This window comes from Callorhinus ursinus, unplaced genomic scaffold, assembly GCF_003265705.2.
Source record: "Callorhinus ursinus isolate GAN/ISIS: 27379988/994484 unplaced genomic scaffold, GSC_fseal_2.0 scaffold13, whole genome shotgun sequence".
Classification (NCBI taxonomy): Eukaryota; Metazoa; Chordata; class Mammalia; order Carnivora; family Otariidae; genus Callorhinus; species Callorhinus ursinus.
Genome location: NW_027397075.1, coordinates 18,016,669 through 18,030,914, shown reverse-complemented (window position 1 = coordinate 18,030,914; position 14,246 = coordinate 18,016,669). Strand labels below are relative to the sequence as shown.

General features: G+C 52.8%; 1 protein-coding gene and 1 pseudogene across 2 annotated transcripts in view; both read right to left on the bottom strand.

Annotated features, from left to right (window-relative positions):
* Window positions 1-14,246, bottom strand: part of EPHX1 (epoxide hydrolase 1) — a 59,339-nt gene that overhangs the window by 5,760 nt on the left and 39,333 nt on the right. For both annotated transcript variants that reach the window (XM_025877832.2, XM_025877831.2), the window contains exons 2-4: window positions 11,296-11,483; window positions 8,598-8,778; window positions 156-383 (exon numbers count right to left, since the gene is read on the bottom strand). In XM_025877832.2, the coding sequence (XP_025733617.1) occupies window positions 156-383; window positions 8,598-8,778; window positions 11,296-11,478 (592 nt within the window). In that variant the 5' untranslated portion in view covers window positions 11,479-11,483. The remainder of the gene's footprint in view (window positions 1-155; window positions 384-8,597; window positions 8,779-11,295; window positions 11,484-14,246) is intronic.
* On the bottom strand, window positions 11,505-12,141 carry LOC141373999 (small nuclear ribonucleoprotein G pseudogene; annotated as a pseudogene).

The window sequence follows — 14,246 nt, the reverse complement described above, 5'->3', positions numbered from 1 at the left end:
CTGGGCTCTGGGCTGCTCTGCCCATCCCCTGCCCACGGCACCCAGCAGAGCCCAAGAAGGGGCGTCGGCCATCTGGCCCCCCCCAGGCTCCGAAGGGAGCTGTCCCGGCTGGCTCCCCGCCTGTGGGAAGGCCTGGCCCCCAGCAGCCCCCATACCCTTTTTGGAGGATGCCTCCGAGAAGCCGTAGCCGGGAATGGAAGGGCAGATGACTTCAAAAACGTGCTCTTCGCTCAGGCCGTGGTTCCTGGGGTCGGTCAGGAGCGGGATGATCTTATAAAACTCGTAGAAGGAGCCGGGCCAGCCGTGCACCATCAGCAAGGGCTTCGGGGTGCAGCCGGATGGCGGCTGCGGGGGCTTCACGTGGATGAAGTGGATGTCCAGCCCTAGGAGGCAGAGCACGGTCAGCCCGCGGGGAGTGGGGAGGCCCCGCAACGGGGGAGGCTGCAGCCACGGCCCTCCGCATGTCCAGGCAGGCTCTGCAGCGCCCCCCCCCCCGCCCGCCCCCCGCCTCCCCGGAGCCCGGGCAGTGGAGGCGGCACCCTCAGGGGCCCACGGTGCTGGGCTGGCTGTGTGCCTACTCAGTGCTCCGGCCACACGGCTGCCCTGCAACGGACAGACCGTGACCATGCCCCCTACACATCGGGGCACGAGCCCTGCGAGGCCGGGGCAGGGGCTGCTTGCGCACTGCCTGCTTCCCAGAGCCCAGAGCAGGTCCTGGCTCCTGGTGGCCCTTGGGGAAGGCTGCCTAATAATGTGGAGACCGGGGGAGGGGCGCCCGGCCGGCTCGGTCAGTAGAGCACTCCTGATCTTGGGGTTGTAAGTTCGAGCCTTGCGCTCAGTGTAGAGATCACTCAAACACAAAACCTTTAAAAAAAAAAAAAGATTGAGGGACATCTGGGTGGCTCAGTCGTTAAGTGTCTGCGTTCGGCTCAGGTCATGATCTCGGGGTCCTGGGATCCAGCCCCGCATGGGGGCTCCCTGCTCAGCAGGGGGTCTGCTTCTCCCTCTGACCCTCCCCCCTCTCATGTGTGCGCTCTCTCTCTCAAATAAATACATAAAATCTTAAAAAAAAAAAAAAGTTTTCGGGCGCCTGGGTGGCTCAGTTGGTTAAGCGACTGCCTTCGGCTCAGGTCATGATCCTGGAGTCCCGGGATCGAGTACCGCATCGGGCTCCCGGCTCAGCGGGGAGTCTGCTTCTCCCTCTGACCCTCTTCCCTCTTGTGCTCTCTGTCTCTCATTCTCTCTCTCTCAAATAAATAAAATCTTTAAAAAAAAAGTTTTCTCCAAGCAATGAAATTTCAAGTGAACTATTTTTTTTAAAGATTTTATGTATTTATTTGAGAGAGAGACAGAGAGAGCACAAGTGGGGGGTGGTGGGGGCAGAGGGAGAAGCAGATGCCCCACTGAGCAGGGAGCCTGACACGGGACTCGATCCCATGACCCTGAGATCATGACCTGAGCTGAAGGCAGATGTTTAACCGACTGAACCACCCAGGTGCCCCTGAATTATTTTCTTTTTTTGTGTTTCCTGTACTTCCTAATTTTTCGACAAGGGATATAAATTCAAAGCATAACTTTTTTTAAGTGGAGACATTTTTTTAAAGTTGAGTTGCGTGCTGGGCACTGGGAACGCATCCAGGCCAGGGGTGGCTGAATGGGCTCCAGGCCCCCTAGAGTCCCTCCGAGGACGGTCCCTTCCTAGGCAAGTGGCCCGGAGAGCACCTGGGCGTTCAGGGCAAAGAGCCTGCGCTGCCGTCACACCTGCAGCCCTGCACCACAACCAGCTCACGTTCTGGTGGGTTATTAATTCATTACATAAATAATATATGTTTACTGTAAGAAACGGAAAACAGATAAATCAAAAGGGGGAACAATCACAAGTAGTACCACTATCTGGAGAGAACACTGTGCTGTTTTTCCAAATTTTTAAAAATAAATTTGTTATTTTGGAACAATTTATTTTAAGGGATCCCTAATGCCCAAGGTGGGGCTTGAACGCACGACCCCAAAGTCAAGATTAGCATGTTAGGGGCACCTGGGTGGCTCAGTCGGTTAAGCATCTGACTCTTGGTTTTGGCTCAGGTCTTGATCTCACAGTGGAGCCTACATTAAAAAAAAAAGTCTCACGCTCCACAGAGCCAGCCAGGCGCCCTTATCTTGGAACAATTTCAGATTTATAGAAATATAGTGAGGACAGTACAGGAAGTTCCCATGAACCCCACACCCAGTTTCCCAGTCATTAACGGCTTACGTTAGTCGGGTACATTTGTTACAAGGAACGAACCAGTACTGATACGTTAATAACTCCACTAAAGTCCATCATTTATTCAGATCTCCTTAGTTTTAGAAACATTTGTATTTTAAAATTTTACGGTAGGAAGAGCATTTAGTCCCTCCTTACAAATTGCTAAGCGTGCCATCTGGTACTGCTGACTGCGGGCACGACGCGGGCCAGCAGGTGTCTAGAACTTACTCATCTGGTATAACTGAGACTCTGCACCCGTTAGCGAGCGTCTCCCCGTCTCCCCACCTCCCCACTTCCCGGCCCCCACCATCCGCCTCTCTGCTGCTACGAGCTGGACAATCTGGGAGCCCCCCATACATGGGATCGTGCAGTATTTGTGCTTCTGACTGGCTTATTTCACTCAGCAGAACGTCAAGGTTCATCCATGTGGTCACCTAGGGCAGGGTTTCCTTCTTTTTAAAGGCTGAATAACACTGGTGTCCACAGACAACGGAATACGGCTCAGATGTCCTGAGTTTTTACCTAACGTCCTTTTCCTGTTGCAGGATCCCATCCAGGACCCCACATCACGTTCAGTTGTCATGTCTCCTTAGACTCCTCTGGACGGAGGCAGTTCGGACTTTCTTTTTTTTTAAAGATTTATTTATTTGAGAGAGAGTGAGAAAGAACACGCACAAGTGGGGGAAGGGGCAGAGGGAGAGGGAGAGAGACTCTCAAGCGAACTCTGAGCTGAGCACGGAGCCCGACGCGGGGCTCGATCTCACGACCCCGAGATTACGACCTGAGCTGAAACCAAGAGTCAGACGCTCAATCGAGGGAGCCCCTCAGGCGCCCCCAGTTCAGACTTAAAAAAAAAATAGATCATAACTTTCTTCGAACAAAAATAGAACCCTACATCCATTGTATTGTGGAGCCTCCTGTGCGTGCCCCTCTAAGTTGCTGTGTTTACTCCTGCTCTAGAGTTCTTTTCGGAAGGTAACCTTCCCTCCTTCGGAACACGCTGCACGATGTGAGAGATGTCTAATTCATCTGAGTGTAGAGCTGGGGAGCCCCATGCGCACACACGCGTGCCGGAGTGCACGGGCGATCCCTGGAGGCGTGGGTGTGAGCACGCGTGAGAGGGAAGAAGCCGTCCCGGGGCGGGAACCGGTGGCCACGGCGGGGCAGGGGCGAGACGGAGGCTGCCTTTTCACCATGTCCTTGCATACTGTTCGAATTTTAAATATTTGAATTTTAAAAATGAAGAAAAATGTTAAAGCCCATATTTCCTCATTGACCCTGCAGGAGGCTTCCCTTGGTGGAGGAAGCAAGCCCCCCGCCCCCGGGTTTTTCCGGCTGGGTCTGTGGTTCTGTGCAGTGCTCCGGGCTGTCCGCTCTGAACCGAGGAGCCGAGCTGGGCACTAGGCCTGGTGGGTGGCGACGGGGGGGGGGGAGCTGGGGGGTGTCAGGGCCCAGGGCCTGAGCCGGGACAGGGGCTTGAGATGAACGGTACAGGGCTGAGCTGGCCCTGGCCCTGAACCTCGGCCTCCCGGTGACTCAGCAATGCTGTCCTCTCTGGAGGGGATGGGCTGGGCCTGAGGCCTCCGAGGCCCTGCCCGCTTGCTCCCAGACTCTGTGCCTAGAGATTGATCTCTGGAGGGAGGCCCAGGCCTCCTCACAGGACAGGGAAGCACATGCAGAGCCCAGAACGCCAGGGTAGGGGCAGAGAGGACCCCAGAAAGGTCTGAGCCTGAGGGACCAATGAGGACGGCAGCAGACGGAGGGAGGAGGGAGGCCTTCTTGGACCACTCAGGCCGGGGACCGAGGGAAAGATGCACGAAGGTTTGCTGGGCCGGGGCCGGGCCGCCAGCCCAGGGGAGGTGGCTGGACCGCACGTGGGTTCAGTCACAGCTGCGGTCTGGGATGACTCGATGCCCGAAGCCGCCCCCTTTGGAGCGCTTGCACTGTTTTGTGCCATGATGTCCAGGGGGTAAGGCTTTCTCGAGCCTGCAGCCTCCAGGAAGGGAAGAGCCCCTTCGTGTCGCTTGCCTCTGGGTTTTTGAACATGCTGTTCCCTCCTCCCGGACCGCCTTCCCCACATAAGTGGCAAACTCCTATTCATCCTTTAAGTCTCAGCTCAGATGTCACCTCCTCTAGGAAGCCTTCCATCACACTCCCAGGTGGCATGGGCTCACGAAGCTCCCAGAGCCACCTCCCTCCCAGAACCCCTTACCCCGTGCTGGGATGGTTAGCATCACCCCAGAGTGAAGGCAGGGACCCTGTTCTCTGGCTGTGTGTCCCCAGCCTCAGCAGAACGCGTGGGTCCATGAGATTCCTGCCTGTCAGCATCTGTTAGAGGACCAGTGAAGAGCTGGGGCAACAGAGCCACGCAATCACCATGAGGAAGCCAGGCCACCTGGCACCAGCGATGCGAAAGGCAACCTTTGGAAATTATATACGAGGACCTGTATGTACTTTGGCTTGGATGAAGTGGCCTAGGTCCTCTGGTGAGGCTCATGACAAAGATATCAAAGTCCCCTAAAGGGCACAGCAACCTTTGATTTATGTGTAATATTAGTCCTCACCTTATTAAAGCTACAAATTTAAAAACCTAGCTCTCTATTAAGCCTGAGTTCAACTTACAAATATTGTTCTCTCTATATTTAAATTTTATTATTATTTTTTAAAGATTTTTTTTAAGTCATCTCTACACCCAGTGGGGGGGCTCGAACTCACAACCCCCCGAGATCAAGAGTCACATGGCTCTCCCGACTGAGCCAGCCAGGGATCCCTTATATATTTATTTAATCTAAGCAATGTTGACAGTTATTCTCCAGAGGCCTCTGATTAATGGATGGTTGCACTTCTATTTTTTTTCTTAGTTCGTATTTTATTGGACTGATTTGACTGATTTTCACCATTTGAGACCTAAAGATAATAGGACTGAGAATGTCAACAGCAAAAAAAGCCACCCACAAATGAGTAAACTGGAAAGGTTCATGTTATCTTTGGATTGGAATTGAGGGAAAAAGCTGTTCAGAGCTGAAGGAAGGTCCTTAAATCAAGACTACTGATACAAGGGTCAGTTTATGGAAATTAAGTCCTGAATTGCACAAATGCCCACTAGGCAGGAGAAATGGGCAGGACAGAAGGACGTGGGCTGTGGGGACAGCTCATCTGCACAAGGGACGGCTGGGCTGGGCCCCGGAGGTAGGAGGCTGGAAGTCTAGAGGCAGGTTAGCACATTCACCCAAAACCCTTGTTTCCCAGTCTGTCTCGAGGATGCAGCAGTTTTCCTCAGACAAGGGGATGGTTGCACTTCTACAAACTTGCTTAGTGACACTCCTTTAAACACGGCATGATTTCAATTTCCTTTTTAAGAACTTTAGTTGATCTGCCTGACTCGTATGTCTTCCACTTACTTTAAGTTAATTCTCAAAATTTTGATAGATTTATAACTATGGTAAATCCTAAACCTTCCAACACTGCATATAAGCTCAGGGAGATTTTCACATAAAATCACAGATCTAAACCCATTACTGTTACACACTCTAAATTAGAATGCAAAAGTCTTGTCTGTTACTTGGAAAGGCCAAATTCTCTCAAACATGACGAGTATTTACAATTCCAAAAATGGGGGCGCCTGGGTGGCTCGGTCTGTTAAGCGTCTGCCTTCAGCTCAGGTCATGATCCCGGGGTCCTGGGATCGAGCCCCGCGTTGGGCTCCCTGCTCAGCGGGGAGTTTGCTTCTCCCTCTGCCGCTCCCCTGGCTTGTGCTCTCTCTCTCTTTCTCGAATAAATAAATGAAATCTTAAAAAAGTTAGGAAAACCTGATAGCTGCTACAATACGGATGAACTCTGAGGACCTGGTGCCAAGCGCAGCAAGCCAGGCAGAAGGACAAATGCTCTACTCGTAAGAGGTATTCGGGTACAGAATTCATATTTAAATTCAGAGACAGAAAGTAGAATGATGGCTTCCAGAGGTGAGGGAAAGGGGAGAAATGGGGATTACTGTTTAATGGGACAGAGTTTCAGTTCTGCAAAATAAAAAAGCTCTGAAGATGGATGGTGGTGATGGTTGCATAAGGATATAAACATGCCGAATGCCCCTGAACCGGGGTATTATATTTGCTTGACAGTGGTCGAAATGGTAAATTTTCTGTAATGTATGTTTTACAATAATTAAAAATAAATAGATTTTTAAAAAAGTAACACTATGAGCTTGAATTTCCTAAACATTCTAGGTGCTTTTTAAAGATTTTATCTTTTATTTTATTATTATTTTTAAAGATTTTATTTTTAAGTCATCTGTACACTACAACCTGGACATCAAGAGTCACACACTCCATGGACCAAGCCAGCCAGGCACCCCAACACTTCTGTTTGATTCTGAATCCTTCTGGGGTTAAGATAAGCTTTTCCGACAGGCAGACAGACCAGTGGAACAGAACTGAGAGCCCGGAAATAAACCCAGGCATATACAGTCAACTAATCTTTGACAAGGACACTGAACGGGAGAGAAGACAGTCTCTTCAGTCAATGGCGCCGGGTTAACTGGATATTCACATGGAAAACAATGAAGCTGGCCCCCCACCTCACACCACTCACAAAAATTAACTCGAAATGGATCAAAGACTTAAAGGTAAGACCTGAAACCACGAAACTCCTGGAAGGAAACACAGACACAAAGCTTCCCTGACGTGGGTCCTGGTGATGGTTTCTTGCATGTGACACCTAAAGCTCAAAGCAACTGAAGCAAAAATAAACAAGTGGACAACATCAAACTAAAAAGCTTCTGCACAGCAAAGACAACCTGTGGAACGGGAGAAAATATCTGCAAACCATACATTTGATAAGGGGTTAATCTCCAAAATACAGGAAGAACTCATCGACTCAGTAGCAGAAAAACCACCCAATTAAAACACGGGCAAAGGACCCGAACAGACGCTTCTCCAGAGAAGACATCCAGATGGCCAACAGACACAGGAAAGGATGCTCAACATCACTCATCCTCAGGGAAATGCAAATCGAAACCACAGTGAGATCCCACCTCACATCTGTCAGAATGGCCATGATCAAAAAGATAAAAACACGAGAGATACCCAGTGTTGGCAAGGATGTGGAGAAAGAGGAACCCTCGTGCACTGTTGGTGGGAGCGCAAACTGGTGCAGCCACTCTGGAAAACAGTATGGAGGTTCCTCAAAAAATGAAAAACAGAACGACCATATGGTCCAGCAATTCCATTTTGGGGAATATATATATTAAAAAATGAAAACACTAATTCAAAAAGACATCTGCACCCCATGTTCACTGAAGCATTATTTACAGTAGCCAAGACACGTCTATGGATGGATGAACGGATCGAGACATCGTGGTATAAATGTGCACAATGGAACATTATTCAGCCATAAAAAAACGAGGAAGTCCTACCACTCGTGACAACATGACGCCTTCCTTACGCTCAGTGAAATAAGCCAGACGGAGAAAGGATCTCACTGATCTAGAACAACAAACAACAAACTCAGAAAAAGAGATTAGATGCGTGGTTACCAGAGGGGGGTGGAGGGGGCTGGAGGGAGGGGTCAGAGGGTCCAAACCCCAGGTGCACGGTAAGTAAGCACCGGGGGTGTCGCACAGCCGACATGCTGTGGGACTTGGAGGGAAGCTAAAATGCTGAGTTCTCGCCACAAGGAGGAAAGTGTTTTCTCTCTTTGCATTGGATCTGTACGAGAAACTGGACGTTAGCAGAACCTCCTGTGGTGATCATTTCACAACAAATATAACCCAAACCCTCATGCCGTATGCCTCAACCTCACACTGTGATGGGTCTCAGTTATTTCTCAGACTGGGGAAAAATGCTTTTCCACTGAGGAAACTGTTCCCTCAGCCCAAACAATCTTGGGGTGACCTTGCCCAGAGAATCTGAGAGGCGCCTTCCCTGCAGGCGAAGCTGTGGGACCACCTACCCTCCAGGGGGCACATGAGGTGGAGGGCTGCAGACAGAAAGGGCAATTTCTCATAGGACTCTGATGGGCCGAGCAGCCTGAGCGGACATGGTACCCCGGACTCCAAAACCTTGGGAGGGGTTGAGCTGCCCGAGGCCACGTTCTCTCCTCTCCAAGGCTGTTCTGTCACTGGGCCCGATTCTTCATTTCTTTGGCTTTTCAATGATCTCTGAGTTTCCCTGTCTTGCTCAAGGGCCCGCTGGGTTTGTGGGGATTCGGCATTCTTTCTGCCCCAGCGAGGTGACCCTACAAATACATCTGGAGGACCGGTTTGTGGATTCTAAGTGGGGTCTAAGTCACGCCCCGCATCTGCGGAGGCCGCTCCCACAACAGACCGCCCTCACCAGCAGCTGTTGAGCAAACCTACCTTCAATCTTCGTCTTGAAGTGAGGGTACCTGTTGAGAATCTCCACCTGCTTCCTCCAGTCGAAGCCATTCCGCCAGTAGGAAATGATTTTCCTCAGGTACTTGGAGTTGAAGCCAAAATGGAAGCGCACGTCCTCCAAAGGTGGGGTCAAACGGACCGTGTCGATCCTCCGGTATAAGTCCTGGAGCAAAACGCGGGACCCCGGGGAGGGAGAGGGGTTGGGGGGTGCAGAGCACAAAGCAGGCTTATTTCCAGAACACAGAGGAAGCCTGCAGCGACAAGACAGCGTGACAGTAGAGGAAAGCTGCCTCGTCCGGTTGGAGGGTGAGGAGGTCGCTGGTCTGTAGACGTGCGTCCTGGGCTGCCAGGGTCACCCCAGAAGGAGCCTCCTTGTTTCCCACAACAGTGGCTGTTCCCAAAGCCTATGTTCTTCACTTTTTATTTTTTTTAGATTTTATTTTTATTTATTTATTTGAGAGAGAGAGAGCACATGAGGGGGGGAGGGTCAGAGGAAGCAGCAGACTCCCTGCTGAGCAGGGAGCCCGATGAGGGACTCGATCCCAGGACTCCAGGATCATGACCTGAGCCGAAGGCATTCGTTTAACCAACTGAGCCACCCAGGCGCCCTGTTCTTCGCTTTTTAAAAAATTAATTTGAGAGAGACCGCATGCATGTGTGCTTGCAATAGGGAGGGCAGAGGGAGAGAGAATCTCAAGCAGGCTCCCCGCTGAGCGCAGAGCCCGATGCAGGGCTTGATCCCGGGGCCCCGAGATCATGACCTGAGCTGAAACCAAGAGTCGGCCACTGAGCCGACAGAGACCCCCAGGTGCCCCTATGTTCTTCACCTTTGACTTCATGTTTACTTCTCCTCTTTGTTTTTAACCCCATGAACGATATGCATCTTTAACTTCTCGGGGCTTACGTGTGGCCGGCAAACCTGTTTTGTCAGAGGCCGGACAGTAACTGCTTTAGGCTTTTCTCGTGGCCACTGGGCCACTCTGTCCCCGGAGCCTGGAAGCAGCCAGAGGCAGGACGCGGACGAATGGACATGGCTATGTGCCAATAACACTATTTACGGACACACAAATCTGCGCACCATGTACATTTCACCCGTCCCGAGACTGTTCTTTTTGGATTGTTTTCAGCTGTTTGAAGATGGAAAAGCTCTTCTCAGCATGGGGGCTGTATAAACAGGTGGCAGGACAGATGTGTCCCACGGGCTGTGGCCAGCGGACTCCGAGCCTCAGCACTGAGGGAAACATGGTACCTCCGTTGGGATCAAGACACAGACCAGGGGGCGCCTGGGGGGCTCAGTCGTTAAGCATCTGCCTTCGGCTCAGATCATGATCCCAGGGTCCTGGGATCGAGCCCTGCATTGGGCTCCCTGCTCCGCGGGAAGCCTGCTTCTCCCTCTGCCACTCCCCCTGCTTGTGTTCCCTCTCTCGCTGTGTCTCTCTCTGTCAAAAAAATAAAATCTTAAAAAAAAAAAAAAAAGGACACAGACCAGGAGAGAAGGCGCAAGCCTACTGGCCGAGCATTGGGCTAGGACGTCCGCGTCCGCTCCTGGGGCCTCCCAAGTGTTACCTTCTCAGTCAGCGTCCTCCCGAGCACCCCAGGCGCCCAGGGTTCGGATGTTTGAGACTCTGAGCCTGAGAACCCACAGAAGGCGTTATCCTCAGGGCCCAGTCTCCACCCTGAACAGTGAGGCGGCGTCAGCCCTACCCAAGGAGCATCAGCCTGCTTTCTCTTGGGTGCAGCCTGCTTTCTGCTTTTTGAAAGCTCACTTTTTATTGGTACGTCTTATGGCATCCTCCGTCATTAATCCCTCGGTTACCTTTCCTCCATGCCCAGTCCTTCTCTCGACTACGGGACTGTGAGTGAACGGCGGGAAGGGCCTCTCCACCGGGCACCCAGCACCGCGCCTGCATACAGCAGGTGCTCCGATATGCATAGCCCGAGAGCAAGAATGGGCGGGGACATCCTGGGTCCCATTCACCCTCCTGGCCCAGGAGCCCACCCCACTGGGCACGGCCCCCTAACTCCAGCGTGGGGAGGGGCACAAGCTCCGGAGTTGGACGGACTCCAGTTTGAATCCTGCTTATTATCTCAGTCACCTGGGGTAAATTGCTTTACCTCTCTGAGCTTCAATTTCTGCACCTCTAGAGGGAACGACAGTCCTCACCCTACAGGGTCACTGCAGGGACTGAACGTGACCACACGCACCTGCGACACAGCAGGCGCATAATTAATGCTGACCCTGCGGCAGCTTCTCTGTACCCGAGCGTTTGATGTCACCATGGCTCGCTTCTCACTCAGGACCTCCGCCCGGGGCCCTGATGAGAACCTGCTGGCTTTCTCCTGCAAGCTTACTCCCAGGGTTTCATGGGGGCGCAAAGGAGGAGGAAGCTGCTTTCTGTGACCTTCGATGCAGGTGCCCGGGGCCAGCTGGCACGCCCCTCTCACCTGGGCCCTGCTGGGCTGTGGGCCGGGGAAGGAGGAGACAGAGGAGGAAGGAGCAGAGGGGACGGGTGGGCAGGGGGGCAGGCTGGGCATGTGTCTCTCTCTGCACCTGCCCGGTGGGAGAAAAGCAGAGGGAAACCCGCTCCCCAGGCCCGTCCCAGCCCCAGCCTCACGGGAACCACTGAAGGGGCCTCGCTGCCCTCCCCTCTGCTCAGCCCCCCTGCAAAAGGTGCCTTACCTCGATCTCCTCCTCGGAAGTCTCGACCTTGAAAGGGCGGATGCTCTCGTCCTCTGCAGCTTCGGGCCTCGCCCCAGGCCCCCACCACCCATCTTCAAGAGGCAACGTTTCCTCCTTGTCCCGGGAAACAAACCAGTAGATGACAAAGCCCAGCACGGAGGTGAGGAGAATTTCCAGCCACATGATTCCTGCAAGAGCGAGGAGACGCCGAATCCCCACCTGCTCTCCCACCTGGCCCCTGACGTCATGTACTTTTTTTTTTTTGACTATTATAAAAGTTGATTTAACAAAAAAGTTCAATATGAAAATGCACACGACCTGATTTTTATATTGTAGTAAAACAGGTACTATGGAGGGGACATGTGGAGGCAGTTGATTTCTTCTGATGAACACACCCATTGTTTATACTCGCTCCAAGGCTTCTAACATGATGATACTGTTTCCTCGTATTACCACCATTCCGATATTGTTCTGTTGCCCACTAGTTGCCATCTCCACACACTCATCTATCACAAGATTCATAAACAAATCGAACCCCCGCAATATTCCTTAGACATGTCTGCCACCACTTAATTTCAATGACAATTTCTTGTCCATAAATTTTTAAACTTGGGAGGGTGAGCTTTGCTCATGGTGTCTACTCCGCGAGCTCAAAGATGCCTCCAAACGGAATTCGTGGCGTCCCACACGCTCCCCCGGTAGGCCCCTGTACTTTTTTTTTTAAAGTAAGCACCACGCTCAGCACGGAGCCCAGTGCGGGGCTCGAACTCACAACCCTGAGACCAAGACCTGAACTGAGATCAATAGTCGGACCCTTAACCGACTGAGCCCCCCAGGCACCCCAGACCTCAGGTACTTCTGACCTAGAAAAAGAATATAAGCACATAGAAGAACTGGAGCCCAAGAAAAAAAAAAGACAAGACTCATCTGTAATTCTACTGAGCTATGAAATTCATTCTTCGAATTAGAAATATACGCACGCAGGGCGGCTTCTCCATAGCCCCGGGTGTGGGGGCTGCACTTCCGTGGCCTCGCGTTTCTCTGAGACGCCTTCAACTCTGGAAGCTTCTCTCCACCCTCGTGAGCGTCCCCCTGCTCCGAGGAGAGCTGGGCTCCATCGGCTCCGCCCCTTACTGTCTCTGGAGGGACCTGTCCCCATGCACATCGGGAACCAGCAGGGAGGTTTGGGGGGTGTCATAGGGGGAGTGTTATGAGGCCCGAACATGGCCACATGTCTCAGCTGTAATTTTAAAACAGTTTTAGGAGATGGAATTCACATGCCGTACAATTCACCTGCCTCAAGTGCAGGATCTGGTGATTTTTAATGCATTCGCAGCTACGTGCGTTCAGAACCACCATTTTAGAACATTTCCATCACCACAAAGAGAAACCCCGTAGGTCTCAGCCCCCTGATGCCCCCATGGCGGCCCAGCCCGAGGCAACCACGAACCCCCTTTCTGTCTGTGTAGACCTGCCTATCACGTTCGTAGAAGCTGTCTGAGTCCTCTTTGCCGAAGGACCCGCTGGGGACTTGCCAAGGCCCTGAGGTTGGCTCCTGCCGCAGCCGCCCCCCTAAACCAGGCCACAGGGGCGGCTGGTCCTTGAAATCCTGGTCCGCAGGCGTCTAGAAATCACTTAGGCTCCCTGCCCTTCCTGCAGCACCTCAGAGATCAAAAGTCCCTTGCTGTCCCCACCCCACTGACACAGGGGACAGGTTTGTGCCCCCCCTTCCCCCCGAGGCCTTCTCGCTGCTGGGGGCTCACGGTCTGGGCAGGTGACAGGCAATGTTGGGGAGGGCTTCCTCCGGGCTCTGCTCGGAGCACTCCGTGCCATTCAGCTCACCTAATTATTGTAATAGGCCCATTTTACAGATGAGGAAATGAAGGCTGAGCAGTGTGTCCAAGCCCAAAATGCCCACAGATGGGGGAGGCAGGTTCCCAAGCTGGACGGACACCCTCCCACCTTACTCCCCACGCTTGGTTAGGCAGGGAAGATTTCTCTGCACGATGGAACTGTGTGCCTCTTGAAGGCGGGGAGGATGTCCTTTCCAGCCCTAAATCCTTTCTGTTTCCCTCTAAGGTGGCACGGGGATGTGGACGGCACCATCACAACTGTAAGGGAGCTAACTCCTAGAGAGAAACTAGGATAAATCAAAACCTTGCAGGAGAATTTCCTACAGTCTCTGGAAAACGGGCAGAATCTACTAGAACTGGACCTTGACGAAGTCTGTGACTCAGCAATTACCCGAGGCATAGACCCGCCCTAAACGTGTCCACGTTTGCTAAAAGCCATAAACGAGAACGCTCACAGCAGTTCTATCTGTGCAACCCCCCCAAACTAGAAATGACCCAACGCCACCCATCCCGGATCGCGGGGTCTTCACAGTAGCACCCCACACTGCGAGAAGGAGTGGCCCACACTACACACACAACATGTGACTCCCGCGGACGGTGCCAAGCCGGAGAGCCAGACGCAAAAGAGCACACGTGGCCTGGTCCCCTTTATAGAAAGGGAAGGACAAGCACAACAGTAACTATGACAAGACTCCGGGATGGTGTTTTCCTCCAGCGGCCGGGGCGGGGGCTCTGCACCCACAGATCTTAAAGCCCCGTGTGATTACAACGTGCAGAAGGGACAGGTCTGCACACAGCCCAGGGAAGAGAGACGTGAAGAGCAAGGCTCGGGCAGGGGCAGGACGCAGGTCAGGGGTACGCAGAGTCGTCGCCGCAGGGACACTCTGTTAGGAGCCGGGGGTGGCCACGGTCACGGGCCCCCTGAGCCTGCGTGCTGCCCCTCAACTGTGGCAACCCACCTGGGCTCTGACTCTTTACTCAGCAAGACAGGCAGCCTGGTTCCCGGAAGCGGGGGGTATGCGGGAGGGCTGACCCAATCGCTGGGTCCCCTGGGGGGGGGGCGACACGCTATCTTCCAGCCCCACCACACGCCAAGTG